General features: G+C 39.3%; 1 protein-coding gene across 15 annotated transcripts in view; it reads right to left on the reverse strand.

Annotated features, from left to right (window-relative positions):
• CEP162 (centrosomal protein 162) overlaps window positions 1-26,851 on the reverse strand; it is an 85,297-nt gene that overhangs the window by 27,303 nt on the left and 31,143 nt on the right. For all 15 annotated transcript variants that reach the window (XR_011522560.1, XR_011522562.1, XR_011522559.1 and 12 more), the window contains 10 exons: window positions 26,037-26,118; window positions 21,723-22,005; window positions 20,587-20,848; window positions 13,013-13,146; window positions 12,518-12,745; window positions 11,844-11,984; window positions 9,440-9,552; window positions 7,454-7,559; window positions 1,570-1,696; window positions 182-345 (listed from right to left, as the gene is read on the reverse strand). Coding sequence is in view for 11 of the 15 variants with exons in the window: in XM_070559153.1 (XP_070415254.1) it covers window positions 182-345; window positions 1,570-1,696; window positions 7,454-7,559; window positions 9,440-9,552; window positions 11,844-11,984; window positions 12,518-12,745; window positions 13,013-13,146; window positions 20,587-20,848; window positions 21,723-22,005; window positions 26,037-26,118 (1,640 nt within the window). In the remaining 4 variants the exon portion in view is untranslated. The remainder of the gene's footprint in view (window positions 1-181; window positions 346-1,569; window positions 1,697-7,453; window positions 7,560-9,439; window positions 9,553-11,843; window positions 11,985-12,517; window positions 12,746-13,012; window positions 13,147-20,586; window positions 20,849-21,722; window positions 22,006-26,036; window positions 26,119-26,851) is intronic.

Consider the following 26,851-nt stretch of genomic DNA (forward strand, 5'->3'; position numbering starts at 1 on the left):
CCTGGATTTATTCTCAGTCTAACTGACAACAGACTACATCTAAAAGCAAACCAAATCCAAAACAGTTATTTTAATTAAGTGTTTAGAGTATTGATTCAATGACACTTAAAAGGTTAAGAAGAACTGATGGTTGAAGACAATACGGTCCATCTACAGAATACATTCTGAAAGGACTTATTACCTCAAGTTTGAGCTTCTCAATTTCTTCATTTGCTTCTTTAAGCCGAATTGCATCTTTATCCAGAAGTTCCTGATTTTCAGCATACCACTGCAATCTTTTTTGCAGACGACTGATTTCTTGTTTATGTGTTTCTTGTAAAATTTTTATTTCATATAATTTTTCACCTATAAGACAAAGTAACTCAATAACTTAATTGTAATTTTTCAAAATATGAAAATAAACTCATTTAAAAGATTTTAAATGAAAACCAATGTCTATCTAATGAGAGCATTATGAAAACACAAGAGGCAAAAACAGCTCATGTATGCAAGGTAGTGTCTAGTTTAATCTATTATTAAACAGAGATGAAGACTGTGTTCACAGTCCAAATCCTCAAACTTGTAGCAAAGTGGGCTATGTAGAAATTTTTGATAAATCAATTGTTTTCTCACTGACTTTCAATATAAAAGTAAGTAAAGTCGTTTGCATGGAAAAATAAATGTTGGATTGAAGAGATAAAAATGAAGAATTTCTACAATTCTATTAAAAAGTAGCAATGGCTACTTTAAACATTAAAAGAGTGCTTACTATGCATGATTTTATTTAACATAAACTTATACGAGGGGTACTACTATTATTATTCTGTGTTACAGATGAGGAAAGTAATTTTCTTACAAACAGGCGAGTGGATTTTATTGTACATATCTTACACTGAAGATCATACTATGTCAGAGGAAAGATGCTGACGTTGGCAAACAAGTGCTCCTCTGAGCTACCCTTCCAGCCCTGTGTTCTGCCAGCCTGAGCTCCAATCCATAGACGCACTCAGAAACATGCTCACGAAACACACCTCAGCAGCCTCCCTCATTCCTTCACTCCTGCATCTTACCACCTGCCAGGACCCAGCTCAACGCCACTCCTCCCTGAAACCCTGATTTAGCACTCCATCTCAGATTTATTTGTAATTTCTTACTATTAAGCCTCTCTGCATTCTTACTTTCCTTTGTTCTCCCTGATGGGGAAGGCCATATTTATCCTCATGTTTTGACAAACATAGTGCATTGTTACTTGTTCATTTGGTAAATATCTGAGAGCTGACATTTCAGACTCAGGGTAGAAAGACAGACCATGTCCTCAGGGAGGTCACAGTCTCTCTGGGATGACAGCCATGGAAACAATTAAACACAGACTGCCACGAATTCAAAGTAATCCTTGATTTTCTTGATCGTGCAATTCTTCCTGCTAAAACCAATCCAATGCACATATCTATTAATAATTACAAAAAGTTTCTAAAATTAGAATGTACTTCAAGGAACAGCATTTTGATTATACTCTCCAATTGGCATTACTCAAATTCAATGAGAACAGTTATACGTATGAAGGTACACTGTTTCAGCTCAGTGTTTTACCTGTGGCATAAGCAATCTGATCCTTGGCTTGGTCTCTCTCTTTCCTCATTTTTTCCAAGTCTACTTCAAGAGCTTGTCTGTCTTGCTTCAGCCTTTTGATGTCTTCCAATAAACTGTTTTTTTCTTTCTTGATATTCATAGAAATAGAAAAGCAGATTATTTCTAACCACAATAAATTGTGGTATAGTCTCTCTCATCCGATCCATCATAAATACTGCTAATCATTTTTCCTAAATTTTAGCTCTAATTTGATCACTCCCCCTCGCCCCAAATTATTACTAGCTCCCCCTAGCCTACTAGAAGCAGTTTTAATCCTCTGACTCAGCACAGCCTTAAAGACCTTCTAGTCTACTGTTCTAACTTCTCCTGGACTACTGCAATGACCTCCTAACTAGTCGGCCTCTTCCACCCTCAGCACCTACAGTCTGTTGTCCTCACAGCAGCTGGAGGAAGTGTTTTACAAAAGACTCAGTTTGCTATCACTCCTCTGTCGGAAACTCTCTGGTGGCTCCCATCCCTCCCAGGGCAAACCCAAAGTCGTTCCCATGACCCTCAGTATCACACAGCCAGCCTTGCCCACGGCTCTGACCGCATCTACTACAAATCCTCTCCTGTCACTTGACTCCAGTGCAGGGACCTCCTGGCTGTTCACTGAGAACAGGGACCGAGATCTCCTACCCCAAGGTGTTTGCACTGTTTCCTTTGCCCACGGCACTCTGCCCCCAGAGGGCCAGGAGGCCTGCTCCTTCACTTCATTTTCCTGCTCAAATGGAGCCCCAGGAAGGCTTCCCTGATGACTCTTTCTAAAATGTCAACCCCCATCCTGGCCCAGGTATGTTGCTTTATTCTCTCCTCACAACACTCATCACCACATGACATACTACCTAGTTACTTGACAGTAGGGCTTTATTTTGCTAACCCTTGTATCATGTTTGCAGAAAAAATGTTTGACACACCAAAAAACGTCTAATGAATTCTCAATATGCCCTCCATTCTATACTACTCTCAATAACCCCCATTCATCTGCTTGATAAAACCATACTTACCCTTCAAAGCTTAGTTCAAATAAGGCTATTCCTGATAATCCCTCCTCTACGTTCCCACACACCTCCACTGCACCTCTAGAATGGCATTTATTACTTTGTTTCATATGACACTGATTTGTGTACACAACTCCTCTCTTTATTAGGCTGAAAGCTCTATGGGGACCAAGACTGACTTTTACTACCTGTTTGCTTTACGGCACCAAGCGTGTGGCAGGTACTCATTAAATGCACATCGAACTGAACTCATAATTGCTGAAGAAACTCTTCGACTCATGGCAGTACACTTGGTATAGCTAAGTTTCAAAATAAAAATTCTTACAAATTCTGTATCGCACTACCTTCCAATCTAAATCAGTCTTACAAAGAAAATAAATCCATTCTGAAAGCACTGTATAATCCTGGTCTCCGGCTGTGTCACAGATGGAACTACAACATTCCCTGTTTAATCCTCTGTAGATGTCTTTTCAGGAGAGCACTGAGTTTCTTCAAGTTTTTGAACACTCAGGTATCCTCCTGCACATACCCTTTGCTTAATTAATTCAATCAATTTAGAAATGCTCTCTAGCAGCATCTACTTCACGGAATTCCAGGATTTTAGAAGTCAAAGGAACTTTAAACATCCTGAGTTCAGTCAGGCAGTTGCTGCTTAAATGGATGTCCACTCTATGCTTGCATCTGTCCAGGGACTGAGACCTCCCACCCTCATGAAGCCAGAGTGTCCCACATCCATCTGTGGGCACAGTGCTTTGGCTGGCAAGGACTCCCCTTCCTTGTGAGCCACTGTGTAGACACTCAGAGGGTCTCTGCCTGCCGCTCTGACGGGATCCTCCACCACTCTTGTCCTTACTCACCCACTTCTGCCTCAGAAGCCTCTGCTTCTGGAAAGTAACAAGCCCATTCCTGACTCTCCCCTGGTTGGAAGGCTCGACCTCTACATGCTGAGCTGCTTCTCTTCAGCTCTTACCTCAGACGTCACTTTCTCAGCGAGTGCCTCCAATGAATGCTGCCTTGCCCCTGCCCCACCTACCATTATTCTCTATTTTTGTTTTCTTTAAAGAACTTACCTCTGTGTGTAATTATTTAATTAGTTTACTGATTTTCTGTCTTCCCCACTAGAATGCATCCTACCATGCAAGGTCCACGCCTGTCTTTTTTACCTACTGTTTTTCCAACACCAGGATGAGTACCTGGCACATAGCAGGTGCTGGATAGAGGCTGACTGAATGAATGAGCTGTGATCAGCCTCATTCCCCTCCCCCGCCGGGATGCTAAGAGGAAAGGGCTCAGGACCCTCACTTTTACAATGCGTCCATCCATAGCTTATAAAGAACCAACTCCACTTTAAGACTACACTAACTGACATTAATTTTTAAGGTACAAATTAGACTGGACACAATTATGGATATTATTATATTACAGATTTATCCCAGTATGAATAGTTTTTACTCTAAAACTATTTAAAATCAGAATATCATAAATGAATGAAAATAAAGGAATATCTACATTCCATCTTTCAGTATTTGCACGAATAAACAAATCCCCAAAGAATTTTTACTATTATCTTAAACTAACACTGGGGTTTAAAAAAATTTTTTTTTAAGGTTTGGCTTGCCTTTGGTAGTTTCACCATGATGGGCACAGATGTAGATTTTTACCTATTTATCCTCAGCAGGATCCACTGTGCTTCCTGAACTTCAGAATTCATCTCTTTTTATCATTTTGAGAACATTCTCAGCCATTATGTTTTAAAAATACTTAAATATATACTTTAGTACCTCATACATCTGATATTTTTCATTCTCTATTTTTCTGTTTCACTATAAGTTCCTTATATCTATCTTCTGGTTTATTAATTATTTTCTTAGCTGTGTTTGTTTGATCATTTATTTAACTTTTCTACTTAGTTTTTAATTTCCAGGAATATATTTTATTTCAGAGCTCTGTTTATTTTTCTCTGAATTTGCCTAGTCTGTTTTGTTCTCTCCTCATATTTTCTCATTTATTTTATATAATCATTTTAAGTCAATTTATTTTATGGTCTATTCAATAATTTTATAGGGGTTCTAATCTTGCTGTTTATTAAACCGTCCCACACCTGCTCATGGTGGATTGTTTCTCTGGGTTTTGTAATTTTGCAGTGTGTGCATATCATCAGTGGAATTTTATCTGTAGGAATACTGTGTGAGCTGGGTTCAGAATGTATACTTCTCTCTTTTTTTTTTGGTTGAGGAAGATTCTCCCTGAACTAACATCTGTTCTTAATCCTCTTCTTTTTTCACTTATGGAAGATTAGGCCTGAGCTAACACCCATGCCAATCCTCCTCTATTTTTCGTACGTGGGATGCCTCCATGGCATGGCAGATAAGTGGAGTAGGTCCATGCTTGGGATCCGAACCCGCGATCCCAGGCCACAGAAGCGGAGCACATGAAACTTTAAACACTTGGCCATGGGGCCAGCCCCTTAGGTGTATCCTTCTAAAAGCTGTTTTGCATTTATTTCTTCTGAATACACTAGAGGTTATCATTGACTCAGGACCAAGTTTATGGAATTTTTTTGTTTGAGCATGACCAACCCTTGCAGGTAGCATCAATTCAAACACTAAAACACCAGTGGAAGCAGAAGGATGACATATATATTAACAACCAGTAAGGCACGAGCCCTGGGCAGAACAGACATTCTCCCCTCCCTTTCTAAAGATCAAGACAGAAAAGCTCTCTTGATATCTCGGCCCCTTATAAGGTGGGTGGATTCCTTCCTAGTCCACTGTTTTACTGAAGGACACGGCCCTGTGAAGGCCTGGTGTCCTGTCATCTCCGCTGGGCTTAAAGCTCAAGCCCCACGGTTCCTGAGCTGGCGGCCTAGGAGCAGAGGTTTCCTGCTAGGTTTGTATCCTTCTTCATTTCGGCCCCTAGAGAGCTCCCTCACTTTCTTGAGAGCTTGGTTATGCATTTATAAGATGTTTATTATATTTTATTCAGCATTTTCCAGTATTTTTAGTGGCAATTTTAGTTTCCTATTTGTCAGCAAAATATGTTCAAAACAGCACTTCTAAAAGGCCACTAATAATAGCCTTTGAATGAAGCTAATGCTATGCTTGAAACCTTCACGCTTTTCTAAGCCTTCATAAAATATGAGCAATATTAATTTCTCTTTTAACTTGTTAAGTTTTGAAGCCTACTAATAAGATGGGCATGCAATCATCCATTCTTTCTTTCTATCTTTTTGCCTACCTATCTACTTAAACATTCTGTACACACATTTACATATGTATCTGAAGAAAGTTCCCTAACGGGTTCATATTTGAAGCTGCATTTTTATATACTACAAAAACCTGTTAAACATCAGTTATTAAACTATGGTATGCTTAGATTTCTACGTAACCCACCTCTATATAATAAATTTCTTATTAAAAAGTGCTATGTAATTGGAATTTTTCTAATTTACATAATCATTCAAACACAGTCATACGCTACATAATGACATTTTGGTCAACAATGGACCACATATACGACAGTGGTCCCATAAGATTAATGCCATACAGCCAAGGTGTGGAGTAGGCTGTATCATCTAGGTTTGTGTAAGTACAGTATGATGTTCACACAACACAACACATTTCTCAGAACATTTCCCTGTCATTAAGCAACACGTGATTGTAGATTGGAAGGGCTTTTTAGTTTAGTGTTATGGTTCCTTTTCTTTTTTGGTGAGGAAGATTGTCCCTGAACTAACATCCATTGCCAATCTCCCACTTTTTGCTTGAGGAAGACTGCTGCTGAGCTAACATCTGTGCCAATCCTTTTCTGCCTGAGGAAGATTGCTGCTGAGCTAACATCTGTGCCAACCTTCCTCTATTTTATACATGGGACGCTACCACAGCATAGCCTGATGAGTGGTGTGTAGGTCTGTGGCCGGGATCTGAACCCGTGAACCCCAGGCTGCTGAAGCAGAACGTAGGAACTCAACCACGACACCACTGGGCTGGCCCTAGTGCTCTGGTTCTTATTGGGAGGGAGTGGAAGAATTAACTGCTCTCCCGCAGGGATGTGTGGAAATGTGGCAGTGGTTTTGATTGTTACAATGACGGTGGCTGCTTTGAGCACACAGTTCCTGAGCACAGGGATGATAAAAATCATGTAATACATGGGATTGTTCTGCTTAAAATAGAATTAACCTGCCCAATATTCCAAAATTTCTCCAATTGATAAATACTGCTTTAGAAAATTCTAAGCCATATTATTTATAATACAATTCAAGAAAAATAATTCAAGAACAATTCAAGAAAAATAATGAAAATAATGAAAATAATGAAAAAATAATGAAAAATGGAGCAGCTACTGCATTTCACGTCTTTGGTAGGTATGTGAGATATAAATATTCTGTAGATACAGTCTTTGCCTCCTGAAGTGCACATTCCACTTAAGACATTTTACCCATTGGCTTTTGGGTAAAAGTCAACTAACTTTTTAGGGTGAACAATCATCTTCAAATTATCTTCCTTTTTTAGCTGTACATTTCCAATGAGGAATTTGTTTGAAAAAAGGTATACATGCCCTAATAAGGTTCTGCCTCTGACATGGCTCCATGTGATCAATGCCTGATGAAAGGCTGGATTATAAAGACGATGCCACCTAAAACCAGTATTATGTCATTTTCTCTAGATTAAGGTCACATGTATGCTAAATGCTAATCTTAGATGTTCCTTAATTTTTAAATGGTATGAAATTTATAAATAGATCTTATTTATTCATAAATCACAAAAACAGACATTTTTTTACATATGGGAATCTTTTTAGTAATCTTTATTATTGCTAAAAGTTAAAAGCCCTCTGCAACTTACCTGTGCCGCCCGTAGTTCCGCTAACAGATCTGTAAAATTCTGGTTTCTACTGGGCTCTGGATCGTCAACTCCTTGAGACAGGAAACGACTTTTGTGCATCTGTTCTCTGATTTATTTTGAAAATAAAAAGATTTTTTTTTCTTTTTACAAGTACACCTTTCATTGCAAAATATTCAATTCTTAAAAATTAAAACTCTAGTGGATGTTGGAACTATGTGAGTCATTGAAAAGAGAAAGTATATTTAATCTAAAGATTAAAATATTAAAATACTTAAAGAAGTATACTTCAAGGGAAATGCTTATGTTTAATCTAAAAGAATTAAAACCCTAAGATTATTGGCTTATTTGTAATATAAAAATATTTTCTCCCAATTCTCATAGAAAAAATCAATGTCCCAGAAAGATGTGCTGCAACTTCCCTGTGGTGTTGTGCATCCCTTTACATGTCATTCTAGACTCTTTTCTGAGACAGAGATCGCCAATCATACAGATGGAAACTGACAAATGAAAGAAAACACAGTCTACTATTTGGACTTTAGAATCAATTTTCCTGTTTTTCCAGAGACATTATACAAGGAGTTTAGGAATCCATATAAGATCATCTGCCCCTAATATACTAAACAAATCACTTATTTCATTGTGAAAGTTCATTGAGAGCTTCAGTTTGAGATCCTGGAGTAGATCTTCTCTTTTAAAAGCCAGGCAATATAAGATGTGATATTTTAAAATACTTTATTGAAGCATCTGGAAAGAAAGCGGATGTAAATGTTTTCATGCATCAGAACTGTGCAGATTATCACAATTGGCCTGGGGTCACACTCATCGGGAGAACAGGCATTTTTTCCCCTAATTTACACAAAAGTGCCCTTGCTTGCCAAGCTGTGTACCTTCTAGTTTTGTCTGCAATAAGGTGTGCCTGTTTCTATTTTGCATGAAGATCAGTATGAGCTAGCAGCAGCCCTGCCTCTTACACCCTACGTTATCTAACAAGGAAATACAAAAGGTATCTGAATAAACATAACTAATTCATGACATTCACGGCCAAAGAGGCTTCTTCTGATAGCAGTCCTGAGTCATTAGGTGTTTATATTAAAGGATGCACAGCTGGTAGTCATTTTCTAAAGGAAGATAGTACTCTAACTTGCCCATGTTTGTGGGTTCAGCTTTTTCACTTAATATGTTTTAAGCTGGATGTGGAACACCCAAAAGATCTTAAACAGTCTAAAAAATGATTCCTAACTAGGTGCTGGTGCTCCATCAGCCTGCCATGCTGAGCGCTGCTTGCTAACAACTCACCAGCTCTCCTCTGGAGACGCGCCCTTAGCCAAACAGCAGCCCCTGCCCCCAGAGGACAGCCCCCAGCCGCTTCCTGGGGACACCTCAGCCAGTGACTGGCTGGCTTAGGGGTACAACAAAAGGCTGCCTCAACCAGAGACCAACCCTGTGGTGCAATCTGCTCTCCCAGGCATCCTGGTGAGCGCAGAAGGAAGCCAACTTCCAGCTGAGGCCTCTTCTTACTTACCTCCCCCCAGCTGCCATCTTGTGTCTCTTGCTCCCCCTTCTCCTGAGCATCATCCTCCAGGAAATCACCTCTACAAAGATTCCCACCTCACACTCTACCTCTACCAAACCTGACCTAAGACATTAAGTGATAGTGTACGATATCTTTTAGTATTATTAATCATATGGTTCCTTAGGAAATGGTTAAGCATCTCAAGCTTAATGATCGATCAAGAGGAATATCATCTATTCAACCTCCTAAACTGATGTCAAACTCAAATATTAATGTTGAAATACTAAAGTATGTACTAGTCATCTAACACCAAAGGAAAAACCCATTGAATAATAAAAATATGTTACAAAACTATAAATCAGTGTAAAAATTTTTTCATTTCTAAGTAAAAATAAATGTATTACTAATATACCAATAAAATACTTAGAAATAGTCTAAGTGTATCTGATTTTAAGAATTTAAAAAAGACTTACTTTAAGGAAGCTAACTCGCTGAATAAATTCTGGTTTTCCTTGAACATTCGCTCCTCATTTTTCTTGTTTTGTTCTTGGAGATGCTTCACTTGATTATACAATCTTTCATTTTCCTATTTTTATAAATAGAAATTTACATTTTAGTTAAAAGTCACTAGTACCTGGATAACATAAATATGTATGTTCACAACAGATACATCCTTTAAATATATATAATTTTGGTGAGAAAGATTGTCCCTGACCTAACATCCATTGTCAATCTTCCTCTTTTTGCTTGAGGAAGATTGTCCCTGAGCTAACATCTATGCCAGTCTGCCTCTATTTTGTATGTGAGATGCTGCCACAGCATCTTGATGAGCAGTGTATAGGTTTGCGCCTGGGATCTAGGCCTGCAAACCCTGGGTTGTGGAAGCAGAGTGCACAAACTTAACCACTACGCAACTGGGCCAGCACCAAAACATTTTTAATTTAAATTGCTTCAGTTTTTGAGTAAGCAAAATCTTTTTCAAACTCTTTATAAAACAATTCCTTTCAAAATGCTCAAAATGCTTACTTGAAAAAAACAGTTGTGGGGCTAGCCAGGTGGTGTAGTGGCTAAGGTTGGTGCACTCTGCCTCGGCAGCCTGGGTTAGTGGGTTCAGATCCCGGGCGCAAACCTACACCACTCATCAAGTCATGCTGTGGCAACAACCCACACATAAAATAGAGGAAGACTGGCACAGATGTTAGCTCAGGGCCAATCTTCCTCAAGCAAAAAAACAGGGAGACTGGCAACAGAAGTTAGTTTAGAGATAATCTTCTTCACCAAAAAAAGAGTTGCAAAAAACTCCCAAAGCCAAAGAACCTAATGTCACAATAATGCACCACATTTCACAGGAGTAAGCTGGCGAGTGGCTGCAGGAATAACCACATCCTGAGTACATGGACCAGGGGCAGAAAGACCCAGCAGGCCTGTTTGCACTCTCTTTTTTCTGTTTTTTTCCTGGCTTCCCGTGATGAGGTAGTTGGACGTAGCCACAATGGACATCTATGCTTGTCTTTGAAAGCTTCTGTGAGGAGGGAGTTAGAGACTGGGTGTTCGTGAAAGCGTAAGACAGGGCAGAGCAGAGACCAGACCCATTTCACTGTCAGGCTGGAGCTAAATGTGACTCAAACAGTGAGATCAGGGGGAGAAGGTACCAATCTGGGCTTAGGTACTGTGGCTTACTAACCTCTTTAAAATTGAGAAACTGATGAAAACCAAGGAGCTTCGAGGATCTAATGAAAACCAAGGACCATCTCACTGTGTCTGGCCTAGTGCCTGGCAGATGGTCTGTGCTTAAACAGCTGCAGAACTAATGAAACTCAGAGAAATACATAAATATGTACATAAATACATAAATTTTGTGTTACTTTTGTGGGAGGGGGTAGTTATTAGCATACTTATGGGTCTGTGAAATGCTCCTTAAAACCCACACTCTATACAGCCAGATGAGAATGGTGGGTGAAGGGTTTGGAAGGGTGTCACAACTCTATGGCAGTGTGCCCTGCAAAATCAGTGCTGTTCCATTTGTAGTGGACACCGTAATCACTGACGTGGCAATGCTTTCTCTGGACGTCCCTGGATGACAATATGTGTTACTGGCAGGCTCAATGCTTAGGGGATGGTTGTAAAAAGAGGACAAGGTAATGGAAGAGGAGGAAAGGGGAGGGAAGTGAGAAAAAAAGGGAGTGAGGGAGGACACTAAGATGAAATCTCCTGCTGGAGGTCACTGATCCTGTCCTGGCTGGCTGTCAGGTCAACATCAGCAAGATTCTATCACACGTTGCAAATGTCTGCTTTCTGCAGGACACACTGATTTTCTCTCATTTAATTCAAATTTTTTTCACTCCGAGGGCACTGGCCATTGATTTCAGATTCATATTTCTGAATATACCAGCAAACTAGCCAATATTATCTACTGAATAGCATTATAGAAAACTAAAGAAAAAGAAGACAGTTTCTAAGGCACATGGCTATTAAAAATAATACGAAGCAACATTCATTAACTGGTTACTAGCGCCAGGCGCTGAGAGCTTGGTTTGCGCCATCTTATTTTACTTTCACAATCATCTTGTGAGACACTATTATCATCATCCTCATCTCACAGATGCAGAAACTGGATTAGAGACATGATCCGCCCAAGGTCACAAAGCAGGTGGTGGAGCTAACACAAAAACCAGATTCTTTGAATCCAGAACCCATGCTCTTAGCCAATTTAATTCTGCCATGAGAAATGTGCAGACTAGTCATATTATTACTTCTTCACATTTGCCAGAATTCCCATTACCAGTTAAATGAGCACAGAAATATTTTAACATGCCTTACTTTTACAATCAAAGGATCTCAAGAACAAACTTCGGCTGCGCTGAAGAATCACCCTACCTGTTGATATCCTTGAAGAAGTGTCTCTTGTTCTTGTATTTCCTTTTGGATTTGCTTCAATTTTTCTTCAGTGACAGGATCAGTTGTTTCTCCAAAATGTAACCACCTTTGTTTTTTGTTTGTTTCTTCAAAGCTATTTAACTTTGAGAAGATGCAGAGATTGTTTTATTTGGGGAAGGAAATGATGAAAGGAGGAAGAACAATAGAAAACTCAAAATGGACAGACCTAAAACCATCTTGTAACCACGCTAGAATGAACATAACACTGCTACGGCTCAATCATTCCTGATGCTCTACGCTGATGGTTCTGGTGATGGAAGTGACTCAGAAATGCTACACAGTATCACTCTCCGAATCCAGGCCTTCTATAGCAGTTCCTTCTGAAACTCTGTCTTCTTTGAAGGTCACTGTGAACTAAGGGATTCGTTTTAAAAAGGGGACTGCTAACAGTAGAAAGCTCTCAAAATGAGCCAATTTAAATTCTGACATTTTCCCCCAGGGAGTTTGACTTAGGGTCTTCGTTAAGGAGGCACTCCGGGAACTACATTCAGGTGTTATAGAGCAAATACATCAAGCCAAACAGCTCCAGGAAAGAAGGATAACAATGCATTTAGCAGGGAGTACAAGTTCTTTTTCAATCAACAAAAGGAAAAATAGGACAGTGTGTCTAGTACCTTGGCTTGAAGAATGTAATTGTCTTGACTCAGTTTGAAGAGTTCCTTTTCTTGTTGTCTCTTTAGTTCTTCCATCTTATCTTCCAACTCTCTCTCTTTTTCAGAGAACGTGACTTTAATTTGCTCAATTAGGGCTTGTGCACCCCTCCACTTTTCCTCTGCTTCCTGAACTCTTTTAAACATAATTAATTCTATCTCCTTGTTCCCACCATGACATCCTGAAGAACCCTTTTAAGGAAAAGCATTACTTCATTACAGCAGATTTACATAAATGATTTGAACACAGGTGGTTAAAAAAACCCAGAAAGAATAAAAATGACATGGTTAATAATGTTCTACTATAATCGAAAATAAGTGTTCAATAAGAGTGATTAAGCTATCACTCTTGAAGCAAGATAAATTTCATATACTATATTTCATTATGTACAATTTAGTTTTAATATGCTTTTAGAACATAAAAACATTATGAATATTGTTTTGAAATTCAATACTTACATTGTGAAACTGAACACAGGAATCAGTTTCTGTGGGATCTTCAGGTTTCTCAGGAGTAGCCAGGCAGCTTCCAGTTTTGGGATCTGGTTTACCCAAAGCTGAAGACTTGATGAGTTTTGTTTCAGATAAGATTTCTAAATATTGTAAACAATGAATAAAAATGCAAAGAAAGTTGAATGTGTATTCAGCAATTCTGTAACATTAAGTATGAATACAATGGGAACACTAAGATAAAGGCTGATGTCTAACAGTAACACAGCAGCTTCTCTGCACTCAGAGCTGCTAACTATAATCAACATTCCCCTCAGTTTGACACGGAAGACAGACTGACCCAAGACGCATGTCTAATGATGAACGGAGCTAAGGGAATGGGAGGAGAATGTGGATTAGGATAATTTCAGGCTTTACTCCATCTTTTTTTTTTTTTCCAGGAAGATTGGCTGAGTTAACATTGTGCCCATCTTCCTCTCTTTCACATGTGGGATGCCTGCCTCGATAAGCGCTGCGTAGGTCTGCACCCAGCACCTGAAGTGGCGAACTCCAGGCCACCGAAGCAGAGTGCACAAACTCAACCACTAAGCCGCCGGGCAGGCCCATGGGCTTGACTACTTTTAAATAAATTATTCTTTTAAATGGTCACAGCAATAACAAGTAAGAATATCTAAATGATGAACCAAAGAGCAGCTGATAACTTTATGAAGCATTTTAATTCAGATTAAGCGTGCTTTCAAAGCACACTTTTTATAAGTAGTGTATATCAAGATATTATAGTATTCAGTGGAACCATACAAATTGCAGGGAAATTTTATAACAGCTAGTCTGAGTTTGATTTAAAAAGTATAAAATTAACTGCTATAATATCCTGATAATATATATGAAATTAGAAAAAAATGTGATAACTGTATATTCTGGTCAAATTTTCAGTTTTTAAGGTAGCTTGTAAATCCACAACCAGTAGAAATAATTCTAAGGCCAATAAATTATTCAGTAAATAATAAAAAAACATTTAAGGGAAATACCTAGAAGACATCATGAGGCCCATATTCAAATGCTTACAGGTTCTGAGCTGAACACTGAGTAAATGTTTATCTGATTGCCTTAGAGGTACAGGGAGAATTTGAAATTTCTATTTTCAACGTAATTTCTTCAAGATGCTAACTTTTTAAATGTAAAATCTACTTTCTCACTGAAAGTGAAATACATGGTTATTAAAGATTTGGAAAATACAGAAAAGTCAAAAGAAGAAACAAGTTACCAACAGTACCTCACCCAAAGGCTTCCTTTCAATCTTTTTTCCAGGCATGAGGTTTTCCTTATAGAGTAGTTACCATGTTTAATTGGACTGTTTGATGTAGAAGGTTTTCTGGAGAAATTTCTTACAACATTCATAAAGAAATCATTTGAGTCGCTGGAAGAGCAGACATCAATCCTTTCCAATCACTGGAGGGCCACTACACGGCTGACGAATGGGGTATGCTCGGCTGACACCGATTCTCCCTAGGACATGTCAGCCAAGAGCGGCAGGCGGCTCCTGTTCCAGCTGCGGGCAGCCAGGGCTTTATGGCAGAATTCTCCCTTCCCAAGTTCTTATTTTTGATTTCTCTAAGTGATTATTTTCAATAAAGGTACATGGACAGTATCTTTTCCCTTTACACATGGTACAAAATTTGCCTGGATATAAAATTCAAACATGAAAAGAGTGCAGAATTTGGAATCCATGAGCCCTTCTTGAAAGAAAATTCAGTCAAATAAGAAACCAATCAAAACAATTTCCAAATGAAGCAGCTGTGGCTTAGGGACTGGTGTAGAGCATTCACTCCTCAAATGCTAAGGGGACTGCAGTTGCAGAGAAAATAGAATAAATGTATCCTGAACAAGTAAAAAGAAACAAAAATGGGAAAGAGGCATGTTCTTCTCCCTTCCATCTACTCATCCACACTTCCTTCTCTCTGCTTAAGTACCCACAGAGTGACAGGCCTGGAACGATGCTTACCCAGCACGACGTCAATTGTTTCTGTCTAAATTACTGCTTTCTTCTTTTTACTTTTCTGTATTTCTGAATTTAAATAATGAGTAACTATCCCTTTCATGACAATAAAATTATTAGTCTAAAAATAAAAACAGAAAATATAGTCAAAGAAAAGGAAAACCACTACGTGGCAGGTACTGCTGACTGTCAATCTCTTCCTCCTAGGGGCCGGCCAGGTGGCACAGCAGTTAAGTTCCCACATTCCGCTTCGGAGGCCCGGGATTCGCCGCCGGTTCGGATCCTGGTTGCGGGCATAGCACTGCTTGGCAAAAGCCACGCTGTGGTAAGCGTCCCACATATAAAATAGAGGAAGATGGGCATGGACGTCAGCTCAGGGCCAGCCTTCCTCAGCAAAAAGAGGAGGATTGGCGGCACATGTTAGCTCAGGGCTAATCTTCCTCAAAAAAAAAAAAAACAACAAAAAAACAAAACTAGAAATTCTGCCCCAGGCAGCAATGTGCTCAGTTAAAAATACTCAGCTCCTGGATTCCATGCAAATTGGGGGGGCTGCAAGATCAGTTCTGGCCAATAAGATGAAAGCAAAATTCTCCTACTTGGGGCTTCCAGGAAAGTATACTTTCCTGATTAAGATGCTGAGGATTTAACCAGCATGGCCCTTTAACCTTTCACCTTTCCTCATGACAGAGGCTGGAGCTCAAGCAGCCATCTTACGATGATGAAGACAAGTCACAGGCTTAGAATTGTGCAGTAGGAAAGAAGGGATCTGGTTCCTTGCACAGCTGCACCAGCTCTAAAGTGCTGATCCCTGATCTCTTTGCTACATGAAAAAGAGAAGCCTTTTATGTGGGTAAGCCCCAGCTGCTGGGCTTCTGTTCCATCTTAACCAAGGTTGGTCCCAAGTGCATTCTTTAGACTTTCCGTGCACTAACCTCCATCTCAGTCTGCTTCTCAGAGAACCCAACCTGTGACAAGCAACAACCTTGGTAAAGGAATTACGGTTCTTCTGAATAAAACTAAAATTTCTCTGGGCAATTTTTCAATAAAAAGACTGAGATAAAAAATCATACTTAATAGATAGCCTAATGAGAAAAAGTAGCTCAGTATAAATATAGAAAGTCATAGTTTATCATACTTTAATATAAATTTTTGTGATGTGTTTTATTTTTATTTTGGTAGTCACAAATACTACAAAATTTTGAAATAGGGAAAAATACTTATAAAAATATTGTTGCCTTCATCTATCAACCTCTACATCACCCTCATTTCTATTCTACCCACTGTGACATTCCGTCTTCCTTCTTAGTAATTTCAATACAATCAGAGGTGGTCCTTTCAAGCCCCTGGCTTTTGGCTCCTAATACTCCTCTCCGCCTCAGCTCCTCACTCCACTGGCACCTCCAGGTCTTCTTCTATTACTAGGAGCACACAGTCTTAGGGATTTACTGTCTATCAATCCTGTCTCCCACCTCACACCCTCTGCGACCTGGATTCCAACAATCTTTTGACCCCAATGGGACTCTGTGGATCCTACCTGTTTCCTACTGTACCACACCCCTTGATTTCCTTTCTTCCTTCAAGAAACTTAAATTACTCAACGTAAATTCCACATGCATCATTAGCTCCCTTCTTGCTCCTCTCTCAGTTTACTGTACTCATTTGGCAAAAAATACTCCCCTTAGTGAATCCAATACAACCACCCAATGCCTACAATCATGCACCACAACATGGCCATGCACACACAAATACACACAGAGACACAAACACACACACACACACACACTGCCTTGTCTCAATTTAAATTCACGATTACTGAGTTCAAGTAGACTCTTCCTTCTGCTGGCAGTCTAACCCTCCTGGATGGCTATTTCACATCTTCTCTTCTCTCCTCCAACACCCGCCCCATCCTCCCTGCCATCTAATGACACTGTTTTATTTCTCAGAAAAAACGGAAGCTGTCAGAAGAAATTATCCATTCTCTCACCACCTCTACCCACATACCAGTATCTGTACCCACATCCTCCCTGTTCCTATCTGCTTCCACAGATGAACTGTCCATGTTCCTATCTAAAGCCACCCTTCCATGTACACTAGCCCCCATCACAGCTCCTCTACTCAAGGACATTGCTCTAGCAATTCTTCGCCCTGTTTCCAATGTGAATTTTTTCCTGTCTACTAAATTGTTCCAAAAAGCATAACATACTATTATTCATACTATTATTTCTCCCATTAAAAACAAACCAAAGTGAAACAAAAGGCTTCTCTTGACTCCACTTCCATGCCAGCTACTGCTCCATTTTCTCCCTGCCTTTTACACCCTTTTTCCCAGGATGGTCTATAACTTGAAGCATCCAATTCCACTCTTCCTGTTCCCACTCAATTTGCCTTTTACAGCCATGTATCCATGGAAACTGCACATCCAATTTACTGATGACCTTCTCCTTGCTAAGCCCAAAGGTCAGTGGTCAGTCCTCAGCTTTCTTCCTCCCTCGGCAGCAACTGACAGAGCAGATGGATTCCCCTTTATACCCTTTCTTCACCTGACTTTTAGGCCCCCACTACTCAGGTTCCTCCAACCTCACTCCACCCTCTTTGCAGATTACTCTTCTTCTCCCTGACTTCCTAAGGTTAGCATGCCCAGGGGTGAGCCTTGGTTTGCTTTCTTCCTCTAGCTATGCTCACTCTTGATAATCCTTGTCAGTTTCATGGCTTAAAAGATCTCTCAAATGCTCTCTACAACCCATGTCTCCTTCTCGAATGCCACACTTTTAGATCTGCCTCCTTGCCATCTCCACTTGCATGTAGAACAGATATCTTAAAATTATCACCTCAACAACTGAACTCCTGACGCAAATCTACTCCATCACAGCGTTCCCCATTCCAGCTGGAGAGTAACTCCGCTGTTCCAGATGTTTCAGCCAAAAACTCTGGCACCATCCACAACTCCTCTTTCAAATCCAAAACCAATCTTTTGGATTTTTGGTTCTATCTCTAAATACATCCTTATCCAACCACTTCTTATTACCTCCACCGCCACCATCCTGGTTCCAGCCCTTTTAGCCTGGACCCCTAAAATCACCTTCCATCTGGTCTCTGTGCTTCTTCTGACGCCCCCTATGGTATGTGTATATACTTATATGTCTGTGATCTATGACATAGCAGCCAGAGAAATTGTCTAAAGGATAAGCCAGGTAAGGTCACTCCCATCTCAAAACTTTCCAGCAGCTCGCCTTTTTCACTCAGAGTAAAAGCCTAAGAAGTCTTTAAAATGCCCTAGAAAAACCTCTATGTGCCTGCCCTTTTGACTCGCTGATCTCATCTCCTGCCACCCACTTTGCTTACTCTGCTCTAGCCCTACAGGCTTCTATACTGTTCCCTGAACATGCCAGGTGTTCTTCCCAACTTTAGGACTTTTGCACTGGCTGTTTCATCTTTCCAGGATATGCTTCCCCTAGACATCCACAGAGCCAATTCCCTTACCTCCCACAAGTCTTTGTTCAAGCGGCTCCTTCTCAGTGAGGCCTACTCTGTCCGTCTTATTTAAAACTGTGACCTGCCGCACTCCACCACTGACACCCTTGCTCTACTTTTTATTTTTCGTTAGCATATAACATCATTTACTTATTATGCTTGTTGTTCAATGTCTGTCTCTCCTCATCGATGAAAGTTCCACAAAGATGGGGGAGGGGAGGTATCTTTGCCCACTCTGTTTACTGATGTATCCCAAGGGCCTCTAGTGCCTGGACCAAGGTAGGTGCTCGAAAAATATTTGTTAAATGAATGAATTCAGATAAAGTAAACTTCAAAAATGTTGGGGATTAATTTATCTAAAATAAACATAATAAGTAATATTAAAAACAAAATTTCAGGGCCTGGCCCGGTGGCTTAGTGGTTAAAGTTCCATGCGTTCCACTCCAGTGGCCTGGGTTCACAGGTTCGGGCCCTGGGTGCAGACCTACCCCACTCACCAGCCATACTGTGGAGGTGTCCCACATACCAAAAAATAGAGGAACACTGGCACAGATGTTAGGTCAGGGCTAACCTTCCTCAAGCAAAAAAAGAGGAGGATTGGGGCCGGCCCTGTGGCCAAGTGGTTAAGTTCACATGCTCTGCTTTGGTGGCCCAGGGTCTTGCCAGTTCAGATCCTGGGCATGGACATGGTACCACTCATCATGCCATGAGGAGGTGGCGTCCCACATAGCACAACCAGAAGGACCTACAACTAGAATATACAACTATGCTGGGGCGCTTTGGGGAGAAGAAGAAAGGAAAAAAAAAAAGAGGAGGATCGGCAACAGACGTTAGCTGAGGGCAATCCTCCTCAGCAAAAAACCCTACAACACCAAAAACCAAAATTTCACTTTCCTGCTCCCAAAAGCACAGAATGAATACTCTTACAACATCAATGAAAAATTTTCACTCCTCTTGATAATTACAAAGTTGAGAAACATTCCAAGTGTTTTTTTCTTAATATTAAGCACTAGATCCAATAAGCAATTAATTATTAATAACAATGAGCAGATAACATCACAAGCAGATGTTCCACAGAAAAATGAGAAAATAAGAGAACACAAAAGACTTCTTAGGGGAAGGGATTAGAAGTTCCCAGGTGAAGAATAGGAGGAAAGGATGCTTGTATTAACCCCGGAGACTCCCACTCCTGCCTCGCCAGAATAAGCAGCCTACTGCTGTCCTCCTCCACTCTGCCAGACATCAGCCCCAGCCTTTCCAGCCTATGTGCACAGGCTGCTGCAGCAAACACACCCACAGAGACAGGAGGAGAGAGCCTGTAATGCCTCAAGAACTTCAAACAGAGTCAAAGTGGTCTTGGAAAGTTGTAGGGAAAGGCAAGGGAAGACACTTTAAACTAGAAACAAATTTTCCAACGAAGGTAGTTCTCCTCTGACAACTATCACCATCCAAAAATGGTGAAATTGGTCACCCATTCAATGTAATCACAAAGGGGAGGACAAATGCTTCTGGCTCCATTACTCTCCCTTCCCCACTGGAGTCTCAAGGCAGCAGAAATGTTGATCTGACCTGAACATTTCTATTTCTTCTAATAGCTTCATGGGCTTCTAACGTTGATACAAATGACTTTCCTACTGTTAATATAAACGACTACATTAGGAAATCACCAACAGAGGCAGTGTGATATATAACAATATACATTAGGTCATACATAAAACATCCTGCCTCTCCAAGGCTACAATGAAAATAAGAGGACCCAGATAATCTCTACATCAACCTTCACTTGTAGGCTTCCACTTGCATTCTGAATTTCTAGCTCTTCTCTGGTCAACATTTCGGATATTACAAAGCCAACGACAGGAGGAGTGGTTTGACTCTCCTATCATATATTCACTTCCTATACTTTACGAATCTCATGAAAGCCTAGAACTAATGATGGAAAACCTCCTGCAAGGTGAATCTTTCAGAAATGGAATGTAGTACCTTAAGATTAATTTCTTTCTATGAATAAGGAAAGCTCAAAGAAGGAGAGAAGGAATCAGGGAAAGGAGAGAACAAGAAAAGCAAAATAAGACACTATATGCCCAGAATTCCATTATGAAGAGTATATGATTACCTTTTTTCCTCACTTGACTTGAGGCGGGAATGGATCTCAAGTTTTTGCTTTTCATAACATCCTTTGAAGTTTTCTTTTCCAGAGTAGAAAGTGTCTTGAACGGTGAGCTGGATTTGCCGTAGCCTGAGCTCCTGACTGAAGCGTACAGTCCACTCTGGGGTTTTCTTTTAAGTAAAGGAGGTGCACTTCTGGCCTTCTTGTATGGCAGCTGTTTACCAAGCACAGCTCCTTCTTCTTCAGAACTGAGCTGAGATTTAAAAGTCTGTGCAGAACAAGTACACACTCTTTAGAACTTAAGTGAACTTCAGCTATGGCTGTAAATGAAGATTTAACAGATGGCAAAACCAGAGTGATGACTAAATAACATAGTTTGTAGACGGCAAACCACTACACTAAAGTTTTCCAAGTCTAATTCATCTACATTTTAGTATTTTGAAGCACATCTTCAAAGTTGGGAATAAAACAAAGCAAAATAAAACAAAAAACGCTTGCCAGAAAGCAAGATGCATAATTACTAGAGTGAACATGGAGAGGAGAAGGGAAGAACATACTCGAAAGGACACAAAATCTTTTTTTCTCCTTCAGATTTCTCAAGATAAAAATTTATTGATACCTTGTCTTATTCCATAAATAATTGGAGCTGGTTTATGGCAAGCACATAATTCCAAATTGCAAAATAAAAATTGAAGATTGGGATCACAAAAACTATGAATCAAAATAGATCAAGAAAAGAGGAAAAAGGAACAGCAAAATATAAGTTTCTCAACAATTGCTAATAGCATTTATATAAAATGTCAACTTACGTATTTTTGCAAGAAAGACAATAAAAAGCACTAGAATGATGAATAAACTTTATTTTCTTATACTACTCAAATTCTGGACTATGTTTACTAAAAAAATGAAAAATGTAAAGAATGCCTTCTAAAAGAAAGCTAATGCTAGAATGGTATTTTTGAATTTGGGGACTGCAGGGTGTTGTAATAAATATTTGTCACAAATACCCAGGATTTATGTGGAGGTTAGCATGTAAAAATTCCCACTAGCTTAAGAAGTACATGCTTATCAACAGTACTTATATAACTTTATATAACTTCATTTATCAATAAGTCAAATTAACGTAGATCATAAACACTTACTTTCTTTATTTTGTCATCCTGCGGTAATAATGAAGGACCAACAGACAGTTTTTTCCTTAAAATATCAAGGTACATTTTATCTACTTGTTCTTCTGTAGCATTTACTCTTGGACAGCTATTTTCTATACCTTCATTTGCTGTCTTTTGTAAAACCACATTCTCTTCATTTTTATCAAAAAACTGGTTTACATTTCGTGGCTCTTGAGACATAACATTTGGATTCATCTTAAGGGTTAAAGGGCTTACAAATTCAGTGTCTTTACTATCAGCCAGTTTCTTATAGCTATAAAACAAAACAGGACACAGAGAATAAACCTTATCTGACACCTCAAATATAAATTTTAACATAAATATACACACACACACTATATATATATATTTATTTATCTTTTATTTATTTATTTAATATAAGAGATTACATGGCTCACCCTGAGGCTTACTTCAAAGGAAAGCCAAACAAGACTGAGATTACATTTGTCTAAGAAAAAATAAAATACGAATTTCTAAATAAACCTTTGTAATATATCTCTTATCCATAACATCTTATGAAGTCAACATGCATTTAAGGCAGAAAAAAACATTTTATACATTTCTAGAAAGAACTAAAGAAGTAATCACAATTTATGACAATGAGATATAGAACATAAGTATTAAAAAGCAAAAGTTTCATCACAGTATAAGAAAAATTTTAAAGTAAAACAGAAAAATCATTAAAATTTTGAAATAAAATAATTTCTGTGGTTTTAAACACTTAAATGCAATCTAACATTTCAAAGCATTAGATTTCAAAAATATGGGAAATATTCCTTAAGGAAATGTTCTAAATGTGGTTAAACATCAGCATATTATGGGAGCTTCAGAAATACGGATATCATTATTTCCAACTACTTAATCATGGTCAATTAGGTCATTTAATTTTGTAATTTATAAAATAAAAGGAAAGTTTTAGAGGCTACCATTTTCATATAAGGTAGACTGGTTTCTCAGTAACTGTTAGAAACTTCTAAAGTAGATGGAATCATCAGAATATATAATAGTTCCTTCCTTCTTCATGGTAGCAGAACCTGGTTAGATGCTCACTGAAACCGTTTCCTGCTCCTGCTGTGTACCAACTAAACTACCTTTCCTTGTCACCTTGCATTTAGATGGGGTGAATTAGTAGTTCTGTAGAATGTGAATGCTATGGTGACAAGAACCTAACATATGTGTCATTGGCTCAGTGGTTGGGTTTCGGGTGGCAAGGAAACTGAAACTAGACACTGGAGAGGTGGCAACCCATGTTTTATGGTGGCAAAACATTTGCTAAACTGTCACCCACAAGAGTTTATCGACAGACCACATGCCTACTGAGTCTGGGGCACTAAGAGAAATGGCCAGAGAGACAGGGAGTCTTTAAGTGCTGGCTACTACTGGCTACTTTTGACAAGATATTATAACAAAGAGATGAGCTCAAGATAGAAGGGGCCAGTTTGTAAGAAGAAATCAAAGGGAAGAGAGAGAAATTAGAAAGTCAGGGCCTCTTGGGTCCTCTCTCTGTGTGTAGACTCAAATACTAAGATCTGGCATTAAAAAATGCTATGAAAAAGCAAGATTTCATGCGAGTTTTCAGTTGAAAAGAATGAGTCAGTCCCTTGGCAAAGATCATATTAAAAGTGTCATCGTCACACTTAAGGTTATTGTTCTCTAGATTATCCAGACAACTGCAATTAAATTGAGAGAAAAAACCCAGAGGAATAAGGAAGCAAAGGCATAAAGCAGATTTAAAGCCTGTGTTCAGCAAAGAACTTTAAGTGTAGTTACTGTCACATGGGACTGACTCGAACCAGATAGATCAGAAGCCTACTAAACTTTTTAAAGGAACTATAATGCCAAAGAAACTACAACATATTTTTTTAAAAAAGCCAGTGAGTGGGAGTGTTAAAACCACCTAAAGGCAGAAAGTGGACTGAGAAAGGAGTACATCCTCCAAGATGGGCATACCCCCCGCCAAAAACCCACTTCAGCTCTGGCCAAGGGCGATAAAATATAAGACAAGTCCTCTAAGAAGTAGCACCAGGAGCTATGTGGAACGATATATCTATAAGGCAGTTCCTTCCTAAGAGCAGAATAATGGCCTAATTAAGGAAAATCCCTCGGTGCAAGGTGGGGAGTCTTTAAAAGGTCTTTGCAGTGGATTTCAAACTTGCATCACTGACTGTGGTATTTTCCTTATACTTCTCCTTTCTGAATGGGAGTATTTGTTGCAGTTCCACCATTACATACTTGCTGGCGGTGAGGAACCATATAACTTGTCTTTTTAATTCATTGATTAGTAGACAATGAGGAGCCACATTCAAAGCTGATGGAGAGGACCACGCTTCATCTGGAAATCCCGGCCTTTCAGATGGATACAGGCCTGAATGGGACTTTGCGCTGTTTGCTTTGGGGAGGGGGTGAGTGGGTCTTTGTATGAAGAAGAATGAAATGGATATTCGGCTATTAGAAGGGTAGATTCTGGTAGAGAGTGGCTAGATGCTACCCAACTCATTTATTTTTCTTCCTGGGCCCACAGACAACCACACTTCCCAGCCCTCTTGGATCTCGTTAGCTACACGTGCTGGTTCTTACCACAGAATGTGAGCTGAAGCGATGTAATACTTCTGCGTTGAGGCAGTTAAGAGAAAGTATGTTAAACCATCTTTTTTTTCCTTATCAACTGGTTAGCAGAGACCCTCCCACCCCCACTGCCACACATGGATTATCATGTGAGCAAGAAATAAATTTGTGATGACGTTAAGCTACGAAAATTTCAAGAATCATCTGTTACACCAACTAGGATCATTTACCCAACACTTTACTAAAGAGTTTTTGGATATATGTATTAGTTTAGACTACTGATATTTCTATAATTACTGTTATGCCTTTAATGCAAGTATACTTATTTTCAGCTTTTAAACACAAATGCAAAAATCTATATTTTAGAATTCATGACTAAAATGGTTCCACCTATGCCAACAAAGACACAAGATGTAGTAGAAGACCTCTTCAGTAACACTAAGATAGCCCCAAACAGTAACGACAAGTGAACACAATCTGCTCTTTAAAAATAATAACTAGCACTACAGACCAGTGGATGAATACTAGACTTAGCATTCAAGTAGATGGGTTTTAGTGTCAGCGTCACTGAATCATTTTTGTTGAACTAGTACAAATGCAGAAAGAAGGCCAAGGAATCACTGGAAGTGGATTTACACAATGAGGATGTGGTACAAGAAGGGGCTCAAAATATGTCTGCTGTAAACATAAATGGATGAATGAATGCACGAATGGATGATAGGCTTTTCACAGAAATATTTCATGGACATCAAAGATCTAACCATGTAAGTGGTTAATAAGCACATGGACTTCCTGTGTGCCCTGGTTATAGCTATACGACCTTGGGCAATTTATTTAACCTCTTTAAGGCTCAGTTTTCTTACCTATGAAATGGGGATAATAATGGAGTATGCATCATGGAGTTGCTATAAGATTGAATGAAATAGTGTATGTAAAAGAACTTTGTACAGTACCTGGCCTACAGTAAGCATGTGATAAAATGTTAGCTGTTATCATTATCTTCATCATCATCATCAGCTGATTCTTGTAAGAGCTCCCCCACTAAATTGAGTTCACCTCAGATTCATCACTTGAACGATGTGGATAAAGATGCCTGTCCTACTTGTTACGAGGATCACAAGAGATAATGGATGTGACTCTAAATGCTACAGAAATGCAAAGTTGTCTTATGACAAGGTTATTGTGATGTGCTACTCCGTGTGTTGGAGAATGACAGTGAGGCCCCACAAGCTTCCACTAAAATGTACTGGAGCTGGATTATTTTCACAAAGCCCATTTCTCTTGTGACCAAAGAACTCACTCTGAGAGATGATGGCCAGTCTGTGACTAAGTGCAAAACTAACTGGTTTAGAAATAAGCAAATCCATGACTCATATACACAGAATAAAATTCACATTTTCTCTCACCATTGGAATCAACTGTCCCCAAGCTATTTAAAGCTGAGGGGATTGTATTTTCCATTGAAAAGCTTTAAGACTACCTAATGACAGCAACCTTTTTAATAACACCCATTTTTTTTTAGCATTAAAAGTATTTTGATGAACTAATTGAGTAAGTGCTAATATCAAAAGAGGAGAGCAGTGACTCACAGGCAGACTCATACAAGCTACCCACTAATCCTTCACCAGGAAGGATTACGTAGAACACACGAGTCTACAAGTTTCCAGTGACAAAAAGAATAAACAAACAACCCGCACAACCCATTCCAAAACCTCATACCTGACAGGCTGTAAATCAAAACCACTGACCCGAAAGGAATCGATTCTGATAGGTCTCATCAGTTCTTCCACGGTGGGCAGATCTAAGAGGGGAAAAAAGTTAAAATAGTAACCAAAAACCTTAGGTAAATTGTTTAACTTAAAGTCTAACACAATCAAAATTAGGTTTTCTCTGATTGACATAGGTAACAAAATGGCATATACAATAAACCCGGATTCCCACTAAACACTTGCTTACCAAGAAAACCTCCTGTGATATTTATATTTGAAATATATATCTATATATTAGCTGTATAGATACATCTCACATATGTGTATGTGTGTATTCACAGACACACACACAGACACACACATTTGCTAATTATGTATTTAGTTGATCCCAAAATGCTGTTCTCTATTTAAAAAGTAACTTCAATAGGTGTACATGGAAAAGAGTAAAAAATATGAAAACACTTAAGTGATGCCTTTTTTTTGTTATTTTTGGGTTTTTTTTTGAGGAAGATTAGCCCTGAGTTAACTACTGCCAATCCTCCTCTTTTTGCTGAGGAAGACTGGCCCTGAGCTAACATCCGTGCCCATCTTCCTCTACTTTATACGTGGGATGCCTACCACAGCATGGCTTTTTGCCAAGCAGTGCCATGTCCGCACCCAGGATCCGAACTGGCAGACCCCGGGCCGCCGAGAAGCGGCATTTGCAAACTTAACCACTGCACCACTCGGCTGGCCCCTTAAGTGATGTCTTAATTTGGTCAAAGCATACTGGAGGAGGAAGTGAAATTTTATCCCATGTTTAGCTCTAACTTTATAGTTAAACCA

This window comes from Equus przewalskii, chromosome 9, assembly GCF_037783145.1.
Source record: "Equus przewalskii isolate Varuska chromosome 9, EquPr2, whole genome shotgun sequence".
Classification (NCBI taxonomy): Eukaryota; Metazoa; Chordata; class Mammalia; order Perissodactyla; family Equidae; genus Equus; species Equus przewalskii.